General features: G+C 56.1%; 1 protein-coding gene across 1 annotated transcript; it reads right to left on the bottom strand.

The window, feature by feature from the left end:
• Positions 1-1573: 1573 nt before the first annotated feature.
• Positions 1574-22989, bottom strand: LOC119089936 (rootletin). The gene is made up of 6 exons (XM_037212738.1): positions 22956-22989; positions 19693-19803; positions 14870-14989; positions 10716-10835; positions 3714-3859; positions 1574-1784 (listed from the first exon to the last, which is right to left on the bottom strand). Exons 1-6 carry the CDS (start codon positions 22986-22988, stop codon positions 1574-1576), a joined length of 741 nt encoding a protein of 246 aa, XP_037068633.1. The 5' UTR covers position 22989.
• Between the last annotated feature and the right edge of the window lie 4723 nt (positions 22990-27712).

Here is a 27712-nt window from a genome sequence, read left to right as displayed (position 1 = left end):
AACCTTCAACACCCTCCACGGAAAAATAAAATAAAACATCGGTATTTTTCGACACACGCCACGCACAGACGGACGAGTAAAACAATTAATCACTATCACAGCCCGGGAGCAGCATATCACTATGTTCTGGGCTGTATTTATTTGCAAGCCTCACGCATGGCATCAGCAGGCATTCGCACATATCGCAGCAACAAAGCCAGAAGTAATCCGCTGAACAGGAGACCTGCACAACATTTCGAAGGGTTTGACCTGCAAAGGTCAACCGTAATATGTGCGATTAATCACAACACGCGATTTCTAACGAACAGATTTTCACAAAACTGGTAGTATGCGTTGGGTACGAACACCTCAACGTTCCAAAGAAAACTGAATTGCTTCGGGTTAGAATGACTGTTTACATCCCCTTCGCCTTTTCAGCACTCCCGGTAGTCACCTAGGCGTTTTCGCGTATGCTTTGGCGTTCCAGCACAACGTGAACTATGGCCTGGCCAGGTGGCTGATGGCACCAACATCATCAATTGGCTTTTAAGTTGTCCCTTACACATGAGGATAACTCCCATGCCCATACATTGCAGCAGGTAGAAATACGATGCGTTGCCAGTTTTTCACAAAATAGAACTTAGGGTGACGAGTCAAACCGTTTATAAAAATGGACATTTGAAGACCGCAAGTCGCCAGAACACTGGGTGACGATGGCCGCGTTTCAGTTCGGACGTTCACCTCCTGCGATCAACGGCCGGAAACGGAAATTTCTCTCCCGACCAGAAATTTTCCATCATATCTTAAAAACGGGAGCAATATCGTCCATCACCTGTCCATCCTGCCATGCTGGGTTTGTGCTCTCGTCTTAAACCACAGTGTGCTCGTGAAGCTGGGGCAGAAACGGAAGCAATTCAGATTAGGTTCGTCCAGACAAAAAGGTAAACACAGAACACAAGCGGCATATGTAAAAAACGCCATCACTTGCCTGAATTCCACCAAGTGGATGCACTGGCCATGCCCCAGTCCAACATCGTGCTCGTTTCTGGGTCGTGCTGACAATTCAGAAGGTAGCACAATAATGACCCGATAATTGTTTGATGCGACCAAACTGCGGCACCTGAGCTCTGCGACTGGGCGGGTGGGCCTTTGATTTCGCATTTCAAGTCATGTGATTCGAAATAACACGAGACCAATTGTCTCACGGTGTGTCGAAACGCAGACTCGCTCATACAGTGAATGGTACGTTCTGTAGAACCCGAGCGAAATAGCTTCAACTACAGAAGATCCTACTCACTGCTTAATGTGCGCCTAAAGGTAAACTCACGGAAAAGCAGGCTTATGAAAAACACAGACCAGGCGCTTGAAGCTTTGTTTATCTTCAGATCTCGTCCTCATCGATATATGACAACGCAAAAGAGTATTTGCTTAGAGAGAAGGAGCAGCAAAACCGGGCGCCGACCATTCAGCCCCCTTTTTGTTGCACTTCACGCCCTACTCCCGAGTACGTACAAACAAATCCGACAAAACGGACCACCCCGCTAACACCAGACGTCCCCAGACACACAGCCCACCGGCTCTGGCTCCTACAGTTTCAGCACGCTCTCTCGCTCTTCCCGGCGTCACACCCGGTCATCACCTGCTCCTCCTCCCTCCAGGCGGCCTCCTTGGCCTGCAGGTCGGCGGAGAGCCGCTGCCAGTCGTCCGAGAGCTTCTCGACCTGACCGGTCAGCGCGTCGTTCGCCTCCTGCGCCGCGTCCAGCTGCTCCCGCAGCATGTCGTTCACCTCTGACAGGGTCACACACCTGGGGATATACTCTGACAGGGTCACACACCTGGGGATATACTCTGACAGGGTCACACACCTGGGGATATACTCTGACAGGGTCACACACCTGGGGATATACTCTGACAGGGTCACACACCTGAGGACACACTCTGACAGGGTCATACACCTGAGGACACACTCTGACAGGGTCACACACCTGAGGACACACTCTGACGGGGTCATACACCTGGGGATATACTCTGACAGGGTCACACACCTGGGGATATACTCTGACAGGGTCCACACACCTGAGGACACACTCCTGACGTGGTCACACACCTGGGGATATACTCTGACAGGGTCACACACCTGGGGATATACTCTGACAGGGTCACACACCTGAGGACACACTCTGACAGGGTCACACACCTGGGGATATACTCTGACAGGGTCACACACCTGGGGATATACTCTGACAGGGTCACACACCTGAGGACACACTCTGACAGGGTCATACACCTGAGGACACACTCTGACAGGGTCACACACCTGAGGACACACTCTGACAGGGTTACACACCTGGGGACACACTCTGACAGGGTCACACACCTGGGGACACACTCTGACAGGGTCACACACCTGGGGACACTCTGACAGGGTCACAGGCCTGGGGACACACTCTGACAGGGTCACACACCTGGGGACACACTCTGAGGGTCACACACCTGGGGACACACTCTGACAGGGTCACGCCCCTGGGGATATACTCTGACAGGGTCACATACGTGGGGAAGCACTCCGACAGGGTCACACACCTGGGGACACACTCTGACAGGGTCACACACCTGGAGACACACTCCGACAGGGTCGTACAACTGGGGACACACTCTGACAGGGTCACACACCTGGGGACATACTCTGACAGGGTCACACACCTGGGGACATACTCTGACAGGGTCACACACCTGTGGACACACTCTGACAGGGTCATACACCTGGGGACACACTCTGACAGGGTCACACACCTGGGAACACACTCTGACAGGGTCACACACCTGGAGACACGCTCCTAGGGTCACACACGTGGGGACACACTCTGACAGGGTCACACACCTGGGGACACACTCTGACAGGGTCACACACCTGGGGACACTCTGACAGGGTCACAGGCCTGGGGACACACTCTGACAGGGTCACGCACCTGGGGACACACTCTGAGGGTCACACAAGTGGGGACACACTCTGACAGGGTCATATATTTGGGGACAGACGTCTGACAGGGTCACACATCTGGGGACACATTCTGACAGGGTCACACACCTGGGGACATACTCTGACAGGGTCACACACCGGGGGACACACTCTGACAGGGTCACACACCTGGGGACACACTTCTGACAGGGTCACATACTTGGGGACAGACGTCTGACAGGGTCACATATCTGGGGACACATTCTGACAGGGTCACACACCTGGGGACACACGTCTGACAGGGTCACACACCTGGGGAAACATGTCTGACAGGGTCACACACCTGGGGGCACTGGAGATAAATGTTGAGGGTTCAATATTAACCATACTGCGTTCTGAATTCATCCCCCTCGCTAAAATAAGGACCAAGAAAAAGAGCGATCAGGATCATGAATGGAAATGACACCTAACCCAACAGCGATTCGGACAGTACCCACACCTTACCACAGACAAAGAAATTCCATAACACAAAAGAGTCGGCGGACACAGCGTTCCAAGCCACAATAGTCAAAAGATGTGGTCAGGCACAATGCATCTGCCCAGAAGGCCACCTGTTAACTTTGCTTCGTGCGGAGGAGCGATTAAGAAGAGAGGAGTGACAGAGCAGAGGAGAGGGGGTGTCCACGCCGGCCGTCTGACCTGCTGTCAGCCTCCTCCACCCGGAGGTGGGAATCAGGGGAGCGGGGGGAAGGGGCATCCGGGCCGACCATCTGACCTGCTGTCGGCCTCCTCCAGCCGGAGCAGGGCTGTCTGCAGGTCGGCCGGGTCAGGCCGGTCGGCGGAGTCGGGCGGCGGCGGCGGCCGGCCGCGCGGCGAGGCGTCCGCCTCCAGCCGGGAGCAGCGCAGCCGGTACTGCTCCACCTGCCGCCGAGTCGCACACAAAGTTACCCCCACACACAGGTCAGCGGGTCGGCCAGGCCTTCTCAGGCGTGAACACATCGTCCAGAGTCTTTTGGAAAACGGCTGAATTGTACTGCGAACTGCACCTGCTGGCAGGATCAGTGAAGGTGATAAAGACGGAGGGGCGTGCGGCCACCACAGGAATGCTGCCTGTTTGTATCTGAAGACGATGGCATGGTGTCAAGTTGGGGTCAAGTTGGGGTCGTTACGAAAAATCCGCTTCAACGATCTGGTCATCTATTCCTACACAGCGCTTCAAGGAGTGTCTCGAAGCATGCACGAAATTCGGACCAACGCATCATATCGCTAAACATAGACGCAACTCCCCTACCTTTAAACTAAAAAAGAAGCTAAATTTCCGTTCCACTTTCGCAATCGCTCCCTCGCATTCACGTCTTGTCTACACGTGGAATGACTCCAGGCCAAGCCAAGCCAAGCCAGCCCCCGCTCGGTTCATCTTCGAGGTGCCGCCCGCCTACTGCTCCCTCGGACATCGAGCATCCCCCTCCCCACCAACAGCGTCAGTCCGTGCTCCTCCCGTCTCCCGCGCCGTGTGTCGTGTCCTCCGGCTCTCCCGCGCCGTCCGCCGGTCTTGCCGCACCGGCGGCGGTGGCGACGGCGCGGAACGACCCAGCCGCCGCTCCCGCGAAGTCGGCTCACGAGCCGGCGGCGTGCCCGGCCGGCCGGCGGCCACACGGGCGCGTGACCGACGCTCGGCTCTGCCAAAGGTCGGCGCCGCATCACGCCCGTTGCACGCCCGCCCGGCTCTGCTGCGTCGGAAGGCCGCCCGATCGCTCGAGTCCATTCATTGGTGTCCAGTAGACTCTCCCCTAGCTGATCTGTCTCGGAATGCCAGCGTAAGACGGCGTGAGGAGAGGACATAAACGTAGCATTATAACTTGTTTCTAGTGTTGCGCCGTGCCGTCGTAAAACGGCGTGAGAAGAAGGCCTAAACGTTATATGACATTTTGTTTCTCGTGTTACGTCAATCTTTTTGCATACGACAGCGTCCGTGCTATCTGTTGGGAGGCGTGAACTGGCGCAAAAACATCCACTTGTAGCTGGCAACCACTCCTATACAAATAAACAACATCAACAAACGTGTAGGCTAAAAATGCATGCCTAGCTTCTGTTTAAATAGAAGGTTAGTATACCTAACACCTCAGACCCTGACTTAACTTTTTGCAAACAGGTTTACGAGATTGAGCGCCAGCTACGTAGTTTTCATGATTCTTACTTCTTGCTGGGAGATATGAACGCGATATGTTTGCTCTAAGCGACATCGACGAACACCGGCTGTCATTACAAACTCTATGCGTGATAGTACGTGCCTGACTGGACCGCATGCGCGGCGGTGACGTCCCTGTTTCTGAGGCGGAGCAGCAGTTGGCCCGGTGCCGCCACCCACCATCACGCCTCCGTTTAAGGGGCTCAAGTTTAATCAATCTAGTTTTGAGGTTTCCGTGTCACGCTCCGGCTGGTATAAGCACCAGGACGCTTTATGTCAAGGTGCGTTTCAGTTTGGTGACTGGCTGAAAAGGGTGAAATGTCGGCATTCAGTTCGCAGAAACAAGCCTCGGAAGTTTTTCTCCGGGTTTCTGAAAAGATGAGCGCAATATGAAGGGAGCAGCTTTTCCGTTCCCTGACCCCGGATATCGTACGGGGTGGGAGCTTCTTGTTCCTGATGACTGGCGATTGTGTAGGCCATTCCCAGTCGATAACGTGTGTGTATGTGTCACTGCTTCCTACCCGAACCAAAAAATGTGAGCAATGCCGCACTTCAGACTGGTCCACACGCTGGCCCTAAATTGCTCGGGGAAGTAATGGGTCCGGTAGTCTGCAGGAGTCGGTCGGTCCCGTTAGTGGTTGGCATCCGGCATGAATGACCGCTGGAAGCAGGCTCCTTTGCCGTCGGGGCGCTGCGTGCGACTGGGTTCGGCATTCCTGCATCAGTCTGCCATGCTGGGGAGGGAGTGCATCTGTGTGGTCGGGATTGGAGTGTATGTGCTGGACAACTAACACAGGACTGCCAGCTTGTGAATTCCCCGTCTTGCCTTAAAGGGAATGCTCCACATATGAAAATAATTAAGTGTCAGCTATGATGAAATAAGCTCCAACTATTGGTACCATTTTAAGTGGAAAAGGCTGCTCTAGACAACACAAGTTATGTGGAATTGGAAATTACTAACTAGCCCCTCAATGTGCCATTTTTTGATTATGTCATCGTACCTTGCGCAACATTGATTGGTAACAAATTGACGGTCATTTTATGTGGAAATCGTACTCACGAACGCCAGATATGAACGATTCGGCAATCATATTTTTCTTGGCCTTGATCACAGCATGGCCACTGAAATGGCAAAATTTGAATGACATCGTTATGGCGTCAAGGACGCCTGGGTGACCTTAAAATAGTCTCCTCGGAATAGTCTGCACATCTTCGCGGGCATGAAGCTCAAAAACTAGAAAGGTTTAGGTCTTAAGATGGGCAGGACTGTGAATATCACCAAATGATCTTCAAGATGGTTCTTTCATTTCCAAAACCCACAAAGATGCGGAACACTGCCTTTAAGCCAGCACCAAGCTCATGTGTCAGCTGTTTGACTCAATGCACGGTACTGCAGTAACGATATTGGCTGGGCTGCTCCGCGGCATCCCCAGTCATTGTTCGCACTGCGATGTTAGGTGCCGTCCTAAACAATGCCATAATGCTGCGACATTCACTCCTCAGACAAAGCATGGTCCCATGTATGTCATGTACCTTTTGTCCGCTAACGATGTAGCTTGGATGCTAGAAGGCATCGTCGGCGAAGTGCGTAGTCACGCTTACCAACAACGTCGTTGAAACACTGGTGAAATTCAAAATATCTAGACAGGATGAGTCCGGAAAGTTTGACGGGCATAGCAGAGAAAGGGGCTGAGAATGGCAGTGCCGATGAGGCATGGTGTGTTGTTGCTAAATGTCAAACAGTTGCTTTGCGTTGGGATGGGGTATATAGCCAACTGATCATGAAAGTTTTCGGTATCATCAAGGTCATGTTAGATAGATTCTTGTAACATATGCCCTTCCATACTCCAGCTCTGTGGAATGCGTGTGCAATCTTTGGAGGAGATAACTGTCCGATTCCCGCCGGAACCCATCTTTTCGAGCATATCACAGTCCAGCATCATCTAACCGTATCGTCAAGAACCATACCATTTTTTTACAGCTGGAGCACCCAAACAAATATTACACCCGCATAAAAAGCCGTTTCGCCGCGTAAACAGCTCTTCCAACCACCTTACAACAGCGTCTCAAGCTGCCCGCATCAGCACTGTCACGTGCTGCCCGCTGGCAACAGCCTGTCTGATCAGCTCGGTCCTCACCACGCTGGAAGGGTGTTCACTATTCGACATCGTCCGTAGCGGCGCACTGTTCGGCACTGTCCACTGTCCCCGAAGCCGCGCGGCCCGGCACTGTCGCACCGATCCCCAGCGACGCACTGTTCGGCACTGTCCACTGTCCGCGAAGCCGCGCCGTCTGGCTCTGTCGTACCGATCCCCGACGGCGCACTGTTTGGCACTGTCCACTGCCGCGAAGCCGCGCGGCTCGGCGCTGTCGTACCGATCCCCAGCGACGCACTGTTCGGCACTGTCCACTGTCCGCGAAGCCACGCCGCCCGGCACTGTCGTAACGATCCCCGACGACGAACAGCCCGGCACCTGCTTGCCGTCGTCTGGCCTCTCAAATCCTCACCAGAATAACGACAGGGCGATCCCCCACGCATGACCGCTCACCGGGTCATCACGGTGAGCTGTGTCACCACGCCAGCCCAGCAGTGAACAGCGGCCAGCCAGCTCAGGATACAGCAACCGCCTATGGTGTCGCCACACAGCAACCGTCCTTAGGGTCGCTACACAGCAAACGTCTATGGTGTGGCTACGCACGCTGGGATACGCGTGCACACGCCTGGGAAATGTCCCGTGTTAACGTTGCTAAGCCCGGTTCTGTAGTGTATGCACAGAGGCATTCTGTTCGGTCAAATATTGCGTCACTGGCTATGCAGATTACTTTGAGCTACACTCTAAACGAGCGACCTTTCCCAACCTTGAGAAATTTGCTTCTATGGGTGACGTGAAATTTAAGGATTGATTTCTTGTCGCTCATTTCAGCTGTAGGGAAGGAACAATATTAAGAAAGGCAATACAAATACATGATTAGAATTATCTAATTACATTTTAGTTACCTAAAAGCACATTCATCTGTTTCTTTGTTTAGTGCACAAAGTGCCAGAAGAAACGTACCACGTAATTCATTTGGTTTTGGTTTCCATGAGTGCGCTTAACTGTAAGAAATCCTTAGCAAAAGGATACGTTCATAAAAGCTAAATGGTTCGATCACCATATGTGCCTGAATGCGCCACCGTGCCCCCGTCAGGTTCAGCGGACCAACAATATCACCATATAGTCCCATGAGCTTACCAAACAAATCCATCGTGCAGATACCGATCTCAGCATATCCCGCATCAAGACCCGAAAAGTCCTGTTAACCTATGTCCACACCTTTGAATGTCACTGTAAGAAGAGAACGAAGATCGCGGGAGCGCGGCACTCCCACAGCGCACTGGTTCCGACAACTATTCAGTCTGACCTTTGGACGCCGCAGGCCCTAAACGAGCGCGGTATCGTAATCCGCGACGAGTGTCATGCCCTTCCCATCAGCTCTGCCACCCGTGCCACTTGACTTCGGCTGACACTGACTTCAGCTGACACTGACCCCGGCTGACAATGATCCCGCCTGACACTGACCCCACCTGACAGTGTCCCCGGCTGCCGCTGACCCAAGTCGACAGTAACACCGGCTGACACTGACCCTGGCTGACACTGTCCCAGCTGATACTGACCCCGAGTGACACTGACCCCGGTTGACACTGACACCGGCGCTGGCGCGGTTCGGCGCACCACGCCTCTCCAATCCCCGCCGCTGGGCCACAGCTCAGCGTCAGATCCGCCGACGGCCGACGGCCGGCGCCACAACCGCTACATGGTGGCAACACCTGGCGCGTGTGCCCACGCGCGGCGCGAGCGCAGGCTTGGGCAGCTGTACCCGTCTGCACCGATGCACGCGCGCAGTACGCACAAATACGCAGACACGTGCGTGCGTAGACGATGAACTACGTCGTTGCACCAACGCAAGCGGGTACACACGTGCCGAACTGTATCTGTACCAGCTCAGGCTAATGCAAAACCACGCACCTGCTCCACCCGACGAGTGTGATGCCGTTAACACAGACGCGGCGGGAGGCCGGGGAAACTCATCTGCACGCAGCACCACTTACCGTTTCCATTCGTGTAACGCTGGCTGGGTCTGGACTGGTGGCAAAACGCAAAGCGCCATTTATCTTGTGAACCATCCAGCATGGATTGTGCCGGTAAGGGTGCGACATATAACTGCGCGTCACAATAACTGTGCGAAGTGCCACGTGCGGAGAACTAGCTGAAATAAAAATACCTACGTGCGAAGAAATCTCTGTAACGGTAAACATATCGCCTACCTGAGAAGCTGGGTGGACCTTCGCCTCCTGATACACCCAGTATCAATAGAAGGTAACTGAGTCAACACGTCCGATACGCCGAACAGATCAAGGACTTAAACGGCCGTCAACAAAACCGCGTACATTGCGCAGCCCACACCGTCAGCGCTGTTGCAAACCGCCGGCAACACCGTCAAGTGCAACGGAGCAGTGCTTTCGTCCCAGGAAACGCGACGGCCGAGCAGAAGAGCCTATACGTGAAGATTGCATCCGCGCGATATTTGCGATGAGTCATGCGGCTCATGTGCACGATAAGCTCGCGTTACTTACCATTGACGATAAACAAGGCGGGTTACAATCGACAACACTTACAGTCACCATCAAGCATCGAGGTTCAACTCACAAACCAGAGGCGTAGTGGGATGCTGAAAAGCACATCAAGCAGGACAATTTTCTGCAAGAATACCTATCAGCTGAGTCCAGTTCTAGTCAGCTTAGCGTATGTTAGCCCGACAGACAGAGCGCGTCTCGCTGCGACGCTCGGGCCCGTGTGTCCCGTCCCCGGCGCGTGTTAGCCCGAGAGAAAGCACGCCCCCCTGCGGAACTCGGGCCCGGGTGTTCCGTCTCCCGGCGCCGGCCGACCCCCGGCGCGCGTTAGCCCGAGAGACAGCACGTCCCCCTGCAGCGCTCGGGCCCGTGTGTCCCGTCCCCGGCGCGTGTTAGCCGAGAGACAGCCCGTCCCCCTGCGGCGCTCGGCCCCGTGTGTCCCGTCTCCCGGCGCCGGCCGACCCCGGCGCCACCAGCGCCGCCGGTCGTCACAGCGGTGCTCACCGCAGCACCAGCTCGCGCCAGTCCACCGCGCCGCGCCGCGCCGCGTAACGCCACGTGCCAGGGTCGGACGCCGCCGGCGGAGGCTCACGAGCGGGGAGCAAGCCAGGCGGCCGGTCCGGACCGCAACAACTGCTCCACAGCCCCATCCGGCCTCACTGTTTGCGTTTGGAAGACCGATCGCGAACGAGAGCGGGACGGCGTGACTGATCCGGCCTGTCCGCGGCTGCCTCGGCGCCGCCCCGGCCCGGCGCCGCCGTCACCGGTCAACAGCTACCCAGCTCACGCTAGCCGTCGCCCTGACCGGGCCCACCAGCGTGGCCTCCAGCGGGGTGGACAGCTCGCTCCTCCCTGCTCACCGCTCGGCAACAGGGGCCCTGGTGAGCGACGGGGGGGGGGGGGCGACGGCCATCCCTGGCCTGCCCCCCGCGTTACCGACCTTGACCTGCAGTCTGCTGATGCCCCGCGTCGCTAACCTTGTCATGCAGGGTGGTGATGACCTGCGCCTGCTGCCGTTGGGCCTGCTGGTACGCCTCCACTCGGCGGCGCAGGGAGGTGTTCTCCAGCTCCAGCACACCGCCACCACCGGCCCCGGCCTGCCGCGGGCGACACGCGGCGTCACACGGCTGGACCGAACGGTCGGAGACGCGCCGCACACGCCACATTGTCACAGGGCGGCCGCGACCGTGCAGCCTGGTGTGTCTGCCTGAACCGCCCGTGTGTCTGCACGCCCGCGCAGACGCGTCACCGTACGGATCGGCATTCGATTCTGAAACTAATGAGATGCCAGATGGCGTGTCATGAAGATCAGCTAACGTGTGGTGCAGAGCGATTCCGGCTGAGAACACGCCCGACCCAACATATGAAACGAAGGCGAATCTTAAAGTTGGGATTCAAGAGGGTGTCAGAATTAAAAGCACCCGACTGAAATATTTTTTGCAGCCAATTTCAGCAGGTCAACGGCTGGCAGAAGACACACGCGGCAACAATTTGCACGCCCCCAAACCCGAACTGAGCTGTGCTCTGAAGTCAAACACGGCTCAACACTGCCGTAGATACAATATTGATACGCATTCCAGTGTAACGTGACAACAGCTGATAAGACATCATGCACTGCGAGGGACGAACGAGGAGGTGACAATTGCGGGGTTGTCAGCTATCATGTGGCCCGATTTTTTGTCAGTTACCATGCAGCCGAATAACGCCCAAAAATGAAATCATAAGGCCAGACGCCTTTCAAACCGATACCAATGACCTTGATCGTGGTGTTGTAAAGTATCACCCATGTGTGTTTATCAGACAAACGTTCACTAAACATGTCCAAGCTAAACATGTCTTCATGACATGGGACAAACCTGTCTGGTTTCGTTCCGGCCGGCTCCATCAGCTGCGCGTTGCTGCGTGAGCGCCGCGACACGTGCAATCGGCAATGGCCTTCACAGAAGTAAATGTTTTCCTTCAAACGGAATGTTTTTATACCCATGAAGTTCAAGGTAGCTGGCCTAAAACGTCATATTTAAGAGCAACGACAGCTTCAAGGTCATCGATACTCCGGGGAGCTGTATGTGTATTGCTAGCCACACCCAACTATGCAGTTCAATATTGCAGAACGACACTTGCGTTTTGGAACAACGTTGCAGGGGAAACGCAGCTTGACAAATATGGACACCATCTCTCTATAGATGAGAGCCACACAGTTCACATGGCATGCTACTGCCTGCTGTTGACGGGTTCGGAGGTCTGCCGCGGACGAGGGTGTCGGTGGCGCAGTGGTTAAGCGCGCCGCGTCTGCGCGTCTGGGAAACCGGAGGGACCGGGTTCGATTCCCGCGGTGCCCGCTCTTCCTGCCCCGGTGGGGGGCAGGCAACGCCATGTTGTCTCGGTTGCTGAGGCGTCGTAAAACCCCCAAGACTGATGAAGATTATAGACGCCTAATGATCTGACTTCGGTGTGAAGGATTAGTACGGCAGCTAAGATCAACTTAGCCGAAAAAACGTCAGTTGATGCGTGGTTTACTCGTCTGGCGCCCTAGTCGTCACAAGAGCCAATGACGTCACGTCGGCCCATTTCCCAACACCGCACGCTTAACCTGCGCCTGACCAGCCGACGATGGAGGTGATTTGAGGTTTTAGGGCACGAGTGGGCCCTAAATCCGTGTCCTTAAATCCTTCAAATGGAATCTTCCATGCCAGGTCAGGGCGCTCCTGAATTGGACATAATGCCACTGGATCGATCGCACCACAGTACGATTTCAAAAGTTATCCAAACGTAGACTGTCAATCAAGCTTTGTTGTTAACTGTATGCCAATAGTTGAGTCGAAAGACGTTATAATACATGAGATTCCTAGCATTTATCATCAGGAACGCGCGGGTCATAACACTTGTTGAGATGCTGCCGCAGCCCGGACAAATAATGCAACGAGTTCATTTCAGAACAGTTCAACATACAAATCGGGTTAGGTTACATTAGTCCGGCCCGTTGCTAGATTCAAAGATCAGATAGCTTGTAAGGATGAAAAAATGTCAGCGATGCGCTGTAGGTTTTCTACTGAAGCTTTCGTTCATCTGCTTTCCGACCGCACCGAGACAATATGGATACGGCAATCTCTCATGTTAGGTCAATCAGGGTCACTCGGACTCCAAGGAGCACACTTATTGCGTACTGACCACGGTACAGCCCTGATTACCTGCGATCTTCAGAAGCTGAAAAAGATCGCTGTTTCATTTGATTTGTGACGATGATATTCATGTCAAACAAGGTCAGCTGTTACACCACGAATAATGGCGTCCTGTTCAGGACAATGTTACGAATAAATGCCATATTTGACCTGACCTAAGGTACAGCTTGCAGGACAGTTAAACCTCCAAGGCATCTCTGACATGTTCTTGCCATTTCCAGCCAAACAAGTTTCACAGATATGATTTTTGTGAACAGCATACGAGAAAAAATGCAGAGATGGGCTGGCCTGAGGTCAGTACAATCACTTTCATAACACTTCCGGAAAGCAGCACTGTTGGTAACGCCGCTGTATGAGTTTCTCCTGACCTGTTGCAATTACGGGGGATGAAGGCGCTGAAGGCACCGAGGCACTAACTTCTCAGAGTATGATCCAGTTCGACCCGTCACAACTCAGAAGCATGGGTTGACCTGGGTTCAAAACCTTCCCCCACGTCATCTATAGTCTTCATGACGACATTGCTCGCTTTCCCCTTCATCAGCCCGCCCTACCGGCCCTGGCCCGGTCTGTCCAGCTCTCCCTTCCGTAACTGCGAACGACTGACCGCACCATCGAGCCCCTCTCCGTCCAGTGTGTGCTCGCTGCGCGTCTGACCCTGGGTGCAGAGGTCGCCGGAGCTGTCGCGTCTGCAGCGGGAGCCCGGGCTGTACCGGAGGGCGGCTGCCACGCCTGCCCGGAGCGCCAGCCGGCCCGCGCAAGCCAGGCACCGACGAGGTGTCGGGAGCCAGGGTCCACCGGCTATCAGCATTCCGCGGACATCGTGACCAGCCACCTCGATAGCGGCGTCTTCGGAAATGTCGGTAGCCCGTACACCGGTCAATCGTCGGCCCCTACTGCTGCGTCGAAAACGCTGCGTCACTCCCGCTGGGTCAGAAGTACGCGGAAAAGCTGAGTGTGTGTGTGTGTGTACACAGCGGTGAGTTTACCTCTCCACTGACAGCGTTGCGTGAGACGTACCGATTAGGCTCGCAGCCAGGCCGCTGCGGCAAAAGCCTGTGCGTCACGCTCAGGCCTGAATCACGGGAAAATCAGCACGCAGGGAATGTGTCATGCACGTCGGCCCTCGGTTTTCGCAGCTGATTTGAGAGCCTTGGTGTTCTCAGCCTCATGCACACCGCAGACATTTCAGGCGCGAACTGTGATGCAAAAGCCTGTCGCCTGCTGTTCGGCACTGCTGGCCTGTCCGGTTCAATGGCGCGTCCTCTCCAGTATGGCGGAATCGAAACCTTCTTTAGAGGACAGCCATTCTTGGAGAACATTCCGGCCGAGCAAGCGAAAGCCTTGCCCATGCTCTCCGCGCGGTCTTTACAGAACGGTTTCGTGAGCGCAGCTTGTCTGTCCTGCTGGCCCCCGAGTCGGTTGCGTCCCTAAACAGTTACCGGCCGGACGCCTCTGCATTGCCTAGCAACGCTGCATGAAAGCTGCCGATGGGTCGGGTCCGGCCGGGCCGGACCGCCTGTGCACGGCCATATGGCGTCCAACAGATGCGGCCAGTCTTCACGGCCGACAAACACAGCACACGAGACATGAGGCTCGTTTTCGCCTCTCCTATCATGTACTCGCGCTGTAAACACCGTTCGCAAAATTCGGTAAATAACCAAAAACATTCCGCACACATCTCAACGGCACCAAAAGTCTGAACCACAGAATCAGTTTCCGCCAAACTCTTGGCGAGTTCGATCTCAGACGACAGGCCGCGTCCCGCGACACGGCTTACTCCCGATGGAAACAAGACCGTGATGCGTAGGCGAGAGCGCTGATGGTGGCGAGACTCGGCACGGCTGAGCCACAACTGACGACCGCGACTGATGAGCACGGCCCGTACTGCCGAATCTCCTCCCTCTGGACCCCGGCAGAGCCACGAGAGGAACGACGGGGCGACTCTGACCCACCGGCTGTCCGCTGGCGAGGGCGCGGCCCAGCTGACCCCGCGGTGAGCCCAGGTCACGGGCGAGGCTCGGCGTGTAGCCCACCGAGGCGCCGTCGCCCGCAGCCTGCATCAGCTCGTCCAGCTGGAACACCACGAGCGACTGGTGAGACAGGCGAACTTGCTGCAATGAGCAGGGTGGCGGGGCAGGAAGCATTCTAGGTTTGGGCTTTTCTGCCTATACAACGCTGTAACATATTAGGATCCCACGGTAGAGTAGCGTCACATACGGCTCATGATGGCCATGGTCAGAAGCGTTGGTCCAGTCCTCAGACCCTCACCTTGGCGATGGCAGAGCGAAGTCACATAGGTGCGTGACGTAACGGTGGGGATCCGTGAACGAGGGGCGGCCGGAGACACCAAGGACAGGTAGCCCTTATACACGCCTGTACTTCACGCACCGGTCACATACTGCTGGGGAAACTCAACCGAAATCTTTGACCAACAGCAGCAAAAACGTTATCTCATTGTCGTTGTTTTCTAAAATGATCATGTCGACACCAGTAGACTTTGATCGTATGATAAAATCACACATGGTGAGCTCCTGCCCACGCCTCCCATCGCAGCTCATTCAGCATGGCAGCATTTGTGACGTAAGCTATATGTCAGGATTGCAGCCAAGCGCGCATGCAAGGCTCTTGTTTATCTAGAAGCACAAACACCCGTATGTGTGTGTGTTTTTTTTCTGACAAAGATTGTCAAAATGCGTTAAAGTAACTACGCTCTTCTTAAAGGAAGCCAGAACACGTACGTACATAACCACGACTTACGCATCTGTGATCGATGCCGCGTACTGCTCGGGCGTTTTCACGAGCACGTTCCCCTTGTGCCCACAACTTTAAGGCTCAATTATCCACACATTTGCGATGTCAGATAACTTTTTCAAAGAACGCAATGTTCGCACTTAAACCTGAGCTTGGAAAACACACGCATGAGTTTCTTTACCATGGAAGCATTTATAAAACTTACGGGGACACGTTTTGCTTCCCTTTCCCCCAAACACATGAAATGGATCGATCAGGCGATGTTATTTTGACGTTAAGTACGCCGGGACTGAACGGATTTCCCGATCCGTGTATCCATTCTTTTGCCGGCAGCCGGTCTGTTACGCCGCAATACTTAGCAATGTCTTGCCCTCAGTATGGACCCTACGGAGGCCAGCCTCACACACCCGGTTCGCAACTAGAGTACGGTAATGTAGTTGGCTGCATGCTAGTAATTCCGGCTAATAGCTGGTGCTCAAAGGCCGTTTGGCATCACAATTTTGTTCCTATCACAAAGTGCTTGTGACGGGCGTCAGTACAGACGGAACAATTGTTCTGGCTATTTTCCCCGTCAATGGTTTGGACTTGCACATGTCACGTTTTGGCCCGTCAGATTTTGCACCGCGATCACATGATAGTTGATTTTCCCTGAGACGAACCTGAGTTTCACGTCTGACTGCATGCTTGACGCTTAGCCAAGGACGCGTGGTGTACTCGAAGGTTTATGACAGAACCAAGCTTCCAACTATTCTTATGATTGGTAGCCGGATGCCCTTGCCATTAGACCATCGAAGTCGTTTGGTGTCATACTGGACTCCGTCGCTTGATTCCTGAGGATTCTCCTTTTTGTTCGCCTGCGCGGTTCCGTCACCACAAATTAAAAATGATGCACCTTTTTGGAAAGTCCCACCCTTACTAAGTGCGGAGATCAATTACAATGTTTTGGCAGTTGTTTTCCATGGTGAAATAACCTCGCTTATATCTATTGGTATCCTTTTAAGTGGAGAAGGCTGCTTTGGGCAACACAATTTCTTTGTCGAGTAAATATACTCTCCAACACGTCACTGTTGGATTACGTGATCGTACCTTGCACGACATTGATTGAGAACCAATTGACAGCCCTTATATCTGGAAATCGTAATCACGAACGTTGGACATGAACGACTCGACAATTATATTGTTATTGGCCTTGACCGCCGAATGGCTATCGTAATGGCGGAATGTTAATGGCGTTACTATGGCGCCACGGAAGTCTCGCTGACCTCAAAATAGTTTCCCCGAAAAATATGCACATCTTCGCGGGCGTGTGGCTCAGAAACTACATGGGTTTAGGCCTTTAGAATGACAGGGCTATAAACCGCACTGAATGATCTTCAAAATAGATATTTCAGTTCCAACCCCCCCCCCCCCCCTATACCAATGTGAAACACTCCCTTTAATAGTGTTACTAATACTAATCGTATCCTGTTTTGGTGTACATTGAAAGGTATACAAAGAAGTCCTGAAACAGCCTGAAACCCCTTAAGCCTAAGTTACGAGCCGTAAACGAAGTGAGAGGACCCACTATGCCTACATATACACGTGGCACCGGCTGTCGCTTCTCCGGGAGGTGAGCTATACATCAACATTCTTTATTGCCAGCATCCAATTTTAGACAGCTGTCCATTTGTTTGAGCAACGGATTGAGACACGTCTCGATACCAGCCAAAGGCGCAGGCCACGCGTGACAGAAGGACAATCACGGCCGACAGACGCAACAACACCGCAATCCATCACGGATCCTCGGAAACGGGCCCTGAGATAGGCCAGGCGGTGTTCGGCGCACCACAAACTCCCAGATAAGCCCCCGGCGGGCTGGCCGCGCCTCCGTGCACTTTACACAGACCGCCCGCCCAACCACACGCGGTGTGCGTACGGATTCATTAGTGTCCCGACAGCCAAGGACACCCAGATACAGCCGGTGACACGGCCGAAGGGCCCGTGACGCGGGCGCGCGGGAGCCGCTGACCGAGCCGCCGCCGTTTACATTAACACGCCGCGCACCAGATCGTGGCTCCTCTATCCGGACCGAAGTTCCCAGATAACACGGGCCTGAGCACACCGCGGCCCCGAGTGGCAGACCGCGCTCCATGTCGTGCTCTGGCTGTGTGGGCCAGCCTGCATCGTGCGGTGCGCTCAGTGGAGATGCCAGCTGACCCCCTGGCCGAACCGGGTCGAGCCGGGTCGCCGTGAGCCCTGGTGGCAGATCGCGCCCCGTGTCGTGCTCCAGCCGTGTGTTCCAGCCGACGACGTGCGGTGCGCTCAGTGGGGATGCCAGCTGACCCCCTGACCGGACCGAACCGGGCCGGATCGCCGCGGGCCGTGGCGACAGGTCGCGCCCTGCGTCGCGTTACGGCCGTGTGTGACCCAGCCTACATCGTGCGGCGCCCGGTCGCGATGTCAGCTGACCCACTGACCGGACTGGGCCGCCGCGGCCTGCCGTGCGTGTGAACTTTGGCGTGTGCGTGGGTGCAGGCGCCCTCAACTGCTGCGCACCAGAGACGCGTGTTCACGCACAGCGACTGCAGCCAAGCCTGGAAGGCGGCTCCAGGGCGCCTTTAAGGAACTTTGAGTGGTAGCAAAATTCTCCCGACATGGTGGGTCCGAACTATGGATTCCCTTCTCCGCCACCAAATCCAAACTTATCGGATTTAGAGCACTTTATGTTGGCTTTTAGCTGAAAAACAAATACGATTTCTACCAGACATTCACACATAACGTAATACATCCATATTTATTTCAAAAAATAGAATACCTTGACAGGGTAGGGATTCCCTGCGACTCGTGGTGAGCATTGTGTCGACAAACATTAAGCAAGGCACGGCTTATTTACAGCTTATACTGAATCATCATACACTGAAAAAACTTTACAAGAGCTCTGAGGGGCGATAAAGACCTCGTTAATGCCGGGGTATCTGGCAAAGACGGGGCATTTTCGCAACACATAAAATGCTCAAAAGACCCCCACGGTGGCCGACCTGTTGGGATGCGAGCCCAGCCGCACACCTCTGACGAAGCGGTCTGCGGCGGGGAGATACTGACGGCCTCGCGACCAGACGCCACCCGTTTGGAACATGATGGGCTGGCTAGATGACGCCATTCCACAGGACCGCGCAGCCCGCTCGCTCCGCTCGATGATGAAAGTTTATTTGCTGGTCCAGACCTTGCGGCGTCTTTGCACGCGTTGGTATGGGCGTCGCCATATGTCACGTGAGGACACCAATCCAGCCTTAAATCCTTGCTCCCATGTAGGAGTGAAATAGCCCCTGTTACGTGTTCTCAGTCGGATGTACCTGAACCAGGTCGCAGTCCCTGACTGATCACGGCTAGACACTAATCACAACACCATCCGGTTCAACCACCACCCTGACCACTATGTGGTCAACCAGTGCCTGGGTCACGTGTGCACGTCGCGTGACCCGCACAGGTCGCATGGCCCCCAGCAAACCGCCGGGCACGAAGGCCGCAGGTCACAGGGGTCAGGTCGTACTGGGAGATACGCTGGGATCATACCTAACACATCTATACCAAGGACGTGTTAATGCGCTTTCCGCACGACTTTTGTGCAATATATTTTGCGCTATCTAGGCCCGCTGAGACGAATTTCGTTCGTGGCCGTCACAAACTTTAATCCCCACATCCTAATCGCAGTCGCCAAATGAAGACCAACGCCAGAGCTGCCCTCACAAGCGCATTACCTCCGAGCGAGCCGTGGACTAAAGCCCGGCTATCTCCCGGCACTAGGGCACGGTGGCCGTTCAGGCTCTGTTCACGATAAAATCGTCCATTTACGGTCGTTTTTTTTCTATACAGAGCACTTCATGTCCGATGTTCGTCTCCTCCCACCACCTGCTACCCGGACTGCGTCCCGAGACATCCTGTACCCCCTCCCCCCGCGGACGCTCGCCCGGCAGCAGCCTCCGCCCCCCCCCCCCCCTCACCTGACCCGGGTGCCCTCCGCCCGGCGGCCGGCGCCTGCCCTTACCCGCTCGCTGACGGCGCTGTACTTGAGGCTCAGCTCGTCCCGGTCGGCCCTGGACGACGACAGCATGTCCTGCACCGATGACAGGTTGCTCTCCAGGGTCGCGTTGATCCGCTGCGGCCATGTCAGGTCAGATTAGAACGGTTCAGGTCAGGTCAGGGCGGTTCAGGTCAGGTCAGGGCGGATCACAGCAGGTCAAGTCGGGTCAGACGGCACGCACGCAAACAAACCACTACTGGTTAACGACGAACCCGCTGATGTCGAGTCAGGTCAGGTGACGTCAGGTCGGGTCAGGTCAGAGGGAGCGGCACGCCCAGCACACACATCGCCGCGGAGCAACAGCAATCCGCTGGATGGAGCCAGGTCCTTGTGAACCTCGCCTGGCCCAGGCCCTTGGTGAACCTGACCTGGCTCAATCAAGTCGCCGTCACACTGCACCCGAACACAGCTTAATGCTGTGACTCACTACACATCCTCGGCGGCACAGCCTCGGCGCGTGCGCACACTGTCCGTTACGGCGAGTGTCTCTGCGACTGCGGCTGGGGAACCGAGCATCAAGAGACACTATGCAGCTCAGGGCGCGTTTAACGGCGCAACGCGTCTCTCGGCAGCGCATCGCGACAGCTCTCGTGTGTTCTGCGCGGCGCAACATGAGAACACGCGCCCTTATCAAGGCCTTCCTCACGGAGTGGCTCACAGCGGCTGGACCGCTAAATGACGCGACGACAACAACACGCATCAATCAATTAACCACCGAGCACGGAAGCATCTCGAGTCCGCGGCATTGAAAGTGGACCATCTGCGCGGTTCGATGTTCGACTTTGCCTCCACGTGGCAAAAACTCGGCGCCATCGAGACCTCCAATACCGCCCCGGCCGGGCGGCAAACAACATTGACGGCCGACACAGCGCTGCGGCCGGCTGGCAACCGGGAGGCGCCGACCGGGGCTGGCCTGACGGAGGGGGCCCCGTAGCGGGACGCCTGCAACGGCGTGACCCTCACGGGCGCACAAGGTCACTGGCGTTTGCATGCTTGAGGCCAATCAGGGCATTTCGACGATGGTGATGAACGCGGCGAGCAAGCGTTTAGGAAAAGGTTACGCTGCCCATTGCGTAATGGTTGCCCATAAGTTTGTTAGAGACCACGATGACGTAGAGCCAGCCAATCCATGACAATGGAGCAACACCAGCATCGGCGCACAGAGAAGGCGTCCTGCCCACGCGGGATGAGATCGCTCGGTGAATTTCCTCGTCAGAGTCCTCGCTGGGAGGAAGCAGGAGGAGACTACACTGACCCAAGGCCACACACCATACGGTGACACATACATCTGGACTGAACACAGCGCCCGGAGGAAGCTCGATCCGCATCAGATGAAATCAGCCATTCTCACCCGAGGCCGAGGGAGAATGGTTCGAAGGACGTTTGAATAACACACTTGTCAGAGTTGCTCATAAGCCTGCTGACAAACAGGATGGTCGATAGTCCGATGTTTTCAAGGATTTGCTATTGTTCAGCTAGCAACAAGCCGTCCCAAGGACGACCAGAGAGACCAGGAGCACTAACTAGGCCGCGTGTATCTCCAGCTCTGCCGCTGTGCCGTGTGCGACGAGCCGAGACCACGCGCCGGGAACCGGAGCCACAATGAGTAACCAAGAGGGATGCTGCGAGGACGCGTCAGAAATTCACGAACATGCCGAACAGGTAACACAGGCATCCCCAGCCAGCTGGAGAGACCAGGTTTGTCGGCTGGCAACGCCATGTCTATTCATGCTGATTGCAAATGTCTACTGCTTCCTTTCACATTCTATTATAATTATATCATTGTGATTCACGTTAGCCGAATGTTCATGCTGTTTTTACATCCATAGTATGTGTTAACGTGTAATGTTGTACTTGAGATTAGCATGTTTATTCTGAAACTCCAACATTACATAGCTTTGTTTTGCATTATATCAACATAATCATCATATTTACGTGATCATATGCATCATCACATATGCATCACACCTCTTTCATCTTTGTCTACGACCTCCAAAAGGAAAACAGCTCAGAGCAAGCACACCGGAACAAGGCAAAACTGAGAAAGTATCCCAAGCGACCTCCCACCTGTCGCTGTCCCCGCCCCGCCCCTCCCCGCCCTGACTCATCCCGCCCCGCCCTGACCCATCCCGCCTTACCCTGACCCATCCCGCCTCACCCTGACCCATCCCGCCTTACCCAGACCCATCCCGCCTTATCCTGGCCCATCCCGCCTTACCCTGACCCATCCCGCCTCACCCTGACCCATCCCGCCTTACCCAGACCCATCCCGCCTTACCCTGGCCCATCCCGCCTACCCTGACCCATCCCGCCTCACCCTGACCCATCCCGCCTTACCCAGACCCATCCCGCCTTACCCTGGCCCATCCCGCCTCACCCTGACCCATCCCGCCTTACCCAGACCCATCCCGCCTTACCCTGGCCCATCCCGCGTTACCCTGACCCATTCCGCCTCACCCTGACCCATCCCGCCTTACCCAGCCCCATCCCGCCTTACCCTGGCCCATCCCGCCTTACCCTGACCCATCCCGCCTTACCCTGACCCATCCCGCCTTACCCAGACCCATCCCGCCTTACCCTGGCCCATCCCGCCTTACCCTGACCCATCCCGCCTCACCCTGCCCATCCGCCTTACCAGACCCATCCCGCCTTATCCTGGCCCATCCCGCCTTACCCTGACCCATCCCGCCTCACCCCTGACCCATCCCGCCTTACCCAGACCCATCCCGCCTTACCCTGGCCCATCCCGCCTCACCCTGACCCATCCCGCCTTACCCAGACCCATACCGCCTTACCCTGGCCCATCCCGCCTTACCCTGACCCATCCCGCCTCACCCTGACCCATCCCGCCTTACCAGACCCATCCCGCCTTACCCTGGCCCATCCCGCCTTACCCTGACCCATCCCGCCTCACCCTGACGCATCCCGCCTTACCCAGACCCATCCCGCCTTACCCTGGCCCATCCCGCCTTACCCTGACCCATCCCGCCTCACCCTGACCCATCCCGCCTTACCCAGACCCATCCCGCCTTACCCTGGCCCATCCCGCCTTACCCTGACCCATCCCGCCTTACCCTGACCCATCCCGCCTTACCCAGACCCATCCCGCCTTACCCTGACCCATCCCGCCTCACCCTGACCCATCCCGCCTTACCCAGACCCATCCCGCCTTACCCTGGCCCATCCCGCCTTACCCTGACCCATCCCGCCGCTGCCCCGCTGCCCACCTGCAGCCGGGCCAGGCGGTCGGCCGGCTCCATGTCGTCATCGGACAGCTGGCCGGCTTCGTCCGCCGACGAGCCGACCTCCTCCCCGGAGGCGGCCGACGGGCTGTCGTCGGGCGGCGCCGGCCGAGCCCCGCGCCGGCCCCGCCGCCAGGGGGCCGCCGCCGGCCGAGACTCGAGCGTGATGCGGCCGGCGGCCGGCTCACGCGCACCTGGCCGCGTCACACGGCACCGTCACGGCGGTCACGGCCGCTTCACGACAGCGTCACGACCGGTTCACGACAGGATCACTGAGAGTCACGGAAGGGTAACGCGAGAAGGTCACGGGAGGGCGACGAAAGGACCACAGGACTGTCGCCTGAACACTTTAAGTGTTGGGGAAGGCCCAAAGTAGGGTCAGCTGGCTCACGGAATGGACACCGGGGGCATCACGGGAGGGCCAAGTGAGGTTCATGACCTTGTTGCACGCGAGAACGCTCACCCAATAGTGATGCACGCGTCACATGTAAGTACATAGTGGCGCGACCAGACACACAAACAAAATACCGCGACAAACTGCTGCAACTTATTAAATTCCGTTTACACATGATTGGCAGTCCCTTCAAGGGGGGGGGGGGGGTGACCGTGTGGTGGTCATGACCTCTCACACGGAGGCGCCGGGTTCGTCTCCCTGTCGCGCCAGGACGCCTGGGTGCTAGTGTGGCTACCGTAGTCGCTGGCGCTCCGTAGACAGTATTTGCATCTCGGAATCATGGTTAAAGCAGGACATGTCCTTCGGTTTAGTTTAGATTAGATCAAACAGAACGGTAGTGACCGAGACTGAACTCTGGAGATAACCGGGACTGACTTCGAGTGGTGACCAGAACTGACCTCTAGCGGTAACCGGGACTGACCTCTGACGGTAACCGGAACTGAATTCCGGCGGTGACCTGACTAATCTCCGGTGGTAAACAGGACTAACCTCTGGTGGTGACCGGGACTGACCTCTAGTGATGACCGGGACAGACCTCTGACGGTGACCGAAAATGACCTCGCTGACGAGCACTGACCTCTGACGGCGGCCGGGCGCGGTTCGTCGGCCTCCCGCTGTCCCAGTCGCCGGTAGGGCGGCTCGTCGCCACCCACTCCCGCCTGGCTGGGCAGGCTAGGACTGCCGCACACCTGCCCCGTGTGCCGCTGGGTGCGCGGCTCGGGCGGCTCCCGCGGCTCCCCCGGCTCCGGCTCCGTCAGGTCGGGCTCGCCCAGCGGCCACTTCAGCTGCAATGACACAATGCCGTCTGAACACCAGATCACCGACCCGGGAACTGGGGGCGTCAGGGTCATGTGTCCAGCTAGGTCAGGTGGTGCCGTCTGAACACCAGGTCACCGACCCGGGGACTGGGGGCGTCAGGGTCACGTGTCCGGCTGGGTCAGGTGGTGCCGTCTGAACACCAGGTCACCGACCCGGGGACTGGGGGCGTCAGGGTCACGTGCCCGGCTGAGTCAGGTGGAGCCGTCTGTGGAAAAGGCAGCGGGCGATCTTATCCATAACGCTAAAGTGGCCGCGGCTAAGATCGCGGGGCATATAAGACCTGGAGGCAGGGTAAAATACAGCTAAACGGTACCGTGCATCAAAAGTGCGAAAAATGGAATCGTATCCGCAAGATACAGGCGTAGTCAACCAATCAGTCCCTTAACCTGACCTCGCGCCGACTGAGTGTCACAGACGAATGGTCCCAAACGAGTCACGTGAGCAGAGCCTAGGGGCGCCGCCCCCCGTGAATGTCAGCCAGTCACCGGTCGGCGTGTCTGACGCTGTACTAACAGCACTTCGAACATTACAGTAACGACACTACAGCACTACAGGAACGACACCCGCGCGCGCTCCGCCACAGTTCAAAGTCTTCAGATGCATCGACGTTTTTGACGAGTTTCTTCTCATACACCGGGTGTATGAAAAGGGTACGTCCTACAACGTACGCTGGCGCGGGAGGGCTTTTTCCGTCCACCCTGCGTGGAACCCTTTACTCTTGCGGGTCATGCAGCTATACAAGGAAAACGCACTGACACTGAAAACAGCTTGGGGCGACATACTTCTCTATGCTCCTGCTGTACGCGGTCACTTCTCGGTACAACTGCAAAGCGCCGGTTATAAACTGAACTACACCGTACATATTTCGAATTTGCAGCACGATAACGTCACCATCACCGACACTGAGCAGGTTCGGTGTGTCATCAGCCTCGGACTTGCCGCCTCGGGTGCCAGGTCGAAGTTCGCTGCGTCGGCATTGTTGGACGTGACCAAAATCCAGTGTTTGCACAGCACGAGAAATCTCTGTGGGCGAAGCTCCACGAGTACTCTGAGCAAAACGCCCCACGACCACGAGTGTTCGCGTCGTCACAATCAGACCGGGTACAGGCCAGGCCAAGAAGCCTGTGGAAGACGCTTAGACGTCAACTGAAGTCACCACGCTCCCCATTCTTGATAAAACTGGAAAACTTTTTGAAAAACCGTGTCTCTTTGAGAGACCACGTGCGATAGCAGGATATCGTGCGGGCCGGAATGCCCGCATGAAATTATACATTAAAAAACAGTAGTGACGGATGGAAACCGTCTTGCAAGAGATGCTCGGCGATTCACTTGATGGACAAACTTTGTTGTTTATTGATATTCTGTGGGTCTGTGGGTGACATGTTTCGTCGTCTCCCTCTGGCGGCCTGGCTGTCCAGGTCCCAGAGTCCACGGCGGGCCCTGCCCTACTAGTGCCCTGTGCTCCCGGATATTCAGGCCAAAGTGCAGCCCTTGGATGCGCCGCCCCAGACCCGTGCCGCCCCAATCACAGCGACACCGAACGTAGAAAGTAGAAACAACGTAGAAAGCCCGGAGGGCATCCTGCAGAATGAAGAAGAAGCTGTGCGTCGGCAGCCATCGCGCAGGTGGGAAGGAGGAAGACGCGGGGACGTGGTGCTGTCGGCGAGCGCAGAGTCCCCGCTGTCACAACCGGATACGAACGAGACAACACGCTGGAGCCTATGCTGTGTCTGGAGCCCGCTGCTGCATGCCACACACCCATCACGCATCACACGTCCCAGGCTCGGAGCGTCCCCCTCCCCGCCCCTGCCAACACCGTTCAGCTACCGCAGCGTCGGCGGCCCGACTGCGAGTCCCATAAAATCACCGGGGCAACGAGCGCCGCCGGGTGAGAGCGGCCGTCAGGGCGCGTGGCCGGGCGGCGTCCGGCGTGGTGACGCGGGTGATGCCGCCGGCCGGTCGGTTTCATCACACGGCACGTGCACGCCAGACTCCGGCAGGGGCGACCTTCGACCCCGAGCCCGCCTGGCGCCGCCAGCAGCGCTTGCCCAAGCTGCTGGACGCGTTGCGTCAGCCGGCAACCGGCAGATCATGGAGGGGAAGGGCACGGCGCCGATCTTTAGGAGGGAGAGAGCATGTGACCAGTCTATTGCACAGGGGGCACACGGAAACGGTCTTTTGAAAGGGGAGCACAGGGAAGAAAAGAAGCACACGGAACTAGTCCGTCAAAAGAAGCACACGGAACTAGTCCATCAAAAGAAGCACACGGAACTAGTCCATCAAAAGAAGCACACGGAACTAGTCCAGCAAAAGAAGCACACGGAACAAGTCCATCAAAAGAAGCATACGGAAACAGTCCATCAAAAGAAGCATACGGAACTAGTCCATCAAAAGAAATGCAAGCGGGACCGGTCTATTGAAAGGAATGTACACGGGACCGGTCGATGGAAAAGGGAGTGTACGGGACCGGTCCACTGGGCGGGGAGCGCAAGGGACCGGTTTACTGGGAAGGGAGCGCAAGGGACCGGTTTACTGGGAGGGGACCGCAAGGGATCGGTTTCCTGGGAAGGGAGCACAGGGTGCCGGTGCGTTGAAAGAGGACACGAGAAACTGATGTATGGGAGGAGACCAGGCGATAACCGTGAGCAGGAAAGGGGCAGGCGGGATTCAAAATGAAATGGAGCAGGCGAGTTCAATGTATGGGAACACTGGACTCGTGCACCAGGACTAGAACATGGAGTATATGCAGAATGGATCATGGTGCAACACATATGCACCAATACCAAAAAACGTCATTTGTTGTTTCAGCAGCCTATTCGAAGCGTTGCCCTAAGGATGCGGTGTGTGCCTACCATATGCAAGACAGCTCCCGCTGTGGCCACTACCCCGATCATGATCAGGCAAGCGACACGACCATCCTGAGGTTGGCAGCTGCCAGACTGCGCACGACAGCTCGTCAGCATGGCTGGCCCGCGACAGCTAAGCTGCTTCTGCAGAACTTACACAACTGGGGCGAGACAAATAATCAGAGACTTCAAGTTCGGCCTAGCACCAGGAGGTGAGCTGTTTATTTTGCCCGGGCGGTTTCAGTGACTCAGAGCAGAAGCGTGGCACTGGCACCATCTCACGATGCGGTCGAGACCATGCCATCACCAACGGCCCGCCATATCCGCTCAGTGGCCTTGTCGTGAGAGGCGAGACGAAGCCCGAGATCCAAGAAAAACTAAAAACATGGGAAAACTAAGGTCACCACTTCAGCAGCGATGACAGAACAAAAAACAACCTGAATGTGCTACTGGCCACGAAATCACCTGTTTCCAAGCCAGACCATGCGCTATTTAAGTGCCTGTTTGCGGAGCAACGTCAAGATAACCAGATAGCCACGGAGCAGCTGATGGCGAGAAGGCGGAGGAAGCAAGCGAGCAGACGCCGGTGGCAACTGACAGGGAAACAGGGCTTCCTGCCAGGA

The sequence above is a fragment of the Pollicipes pollicipes genome, unplaced genomic scaffold (genome assembly GCF_011947565.3).
Source record: "Pollicipes pollicipes isolate AB1234 unplaced genomic scaffold, Ppol_2.1 Scaffold_3087;HRSCAF=3621_pilon_pilon_pilon, whole genome shotgun sequence".
Taxonomy (NCBI): domain Eukaryota; kingdom Metazoa; phylum Arthropoda; class Thecostraca; order Pollicipedomorpha; family Pollicipedidae; genus Pollicipes; species Pollicipes pollicipes.
The sequence above is the reverse complement of the archived record's forward strand: the minus strand, read 5'-3'. Positions and strand labels throughout refer to the sequence as shown.

Coding starts and splice junctions, on each gene's coding strand:
- LOC119089936 (XM_037212738.1), bottom strand. CDS start 22,988: ATGGAGCCGGCCGACCGCCTGGCCCGGCTGCAG. Junction 19,804..22,955: donor ACCGCCTGGCCCGGCTGCAG/GTGGGCAGCGGG, acceptor ACATGGCCGCAG/CGGATCAACGCGACCCTGGA. Junction 3,860..10,715: donor TCACCACCCTGCATGACAAG/GTTAGCGACGCG, acceptor ACTCGGCGGCAG/GTGGAGCAGTACCGGCTGCG.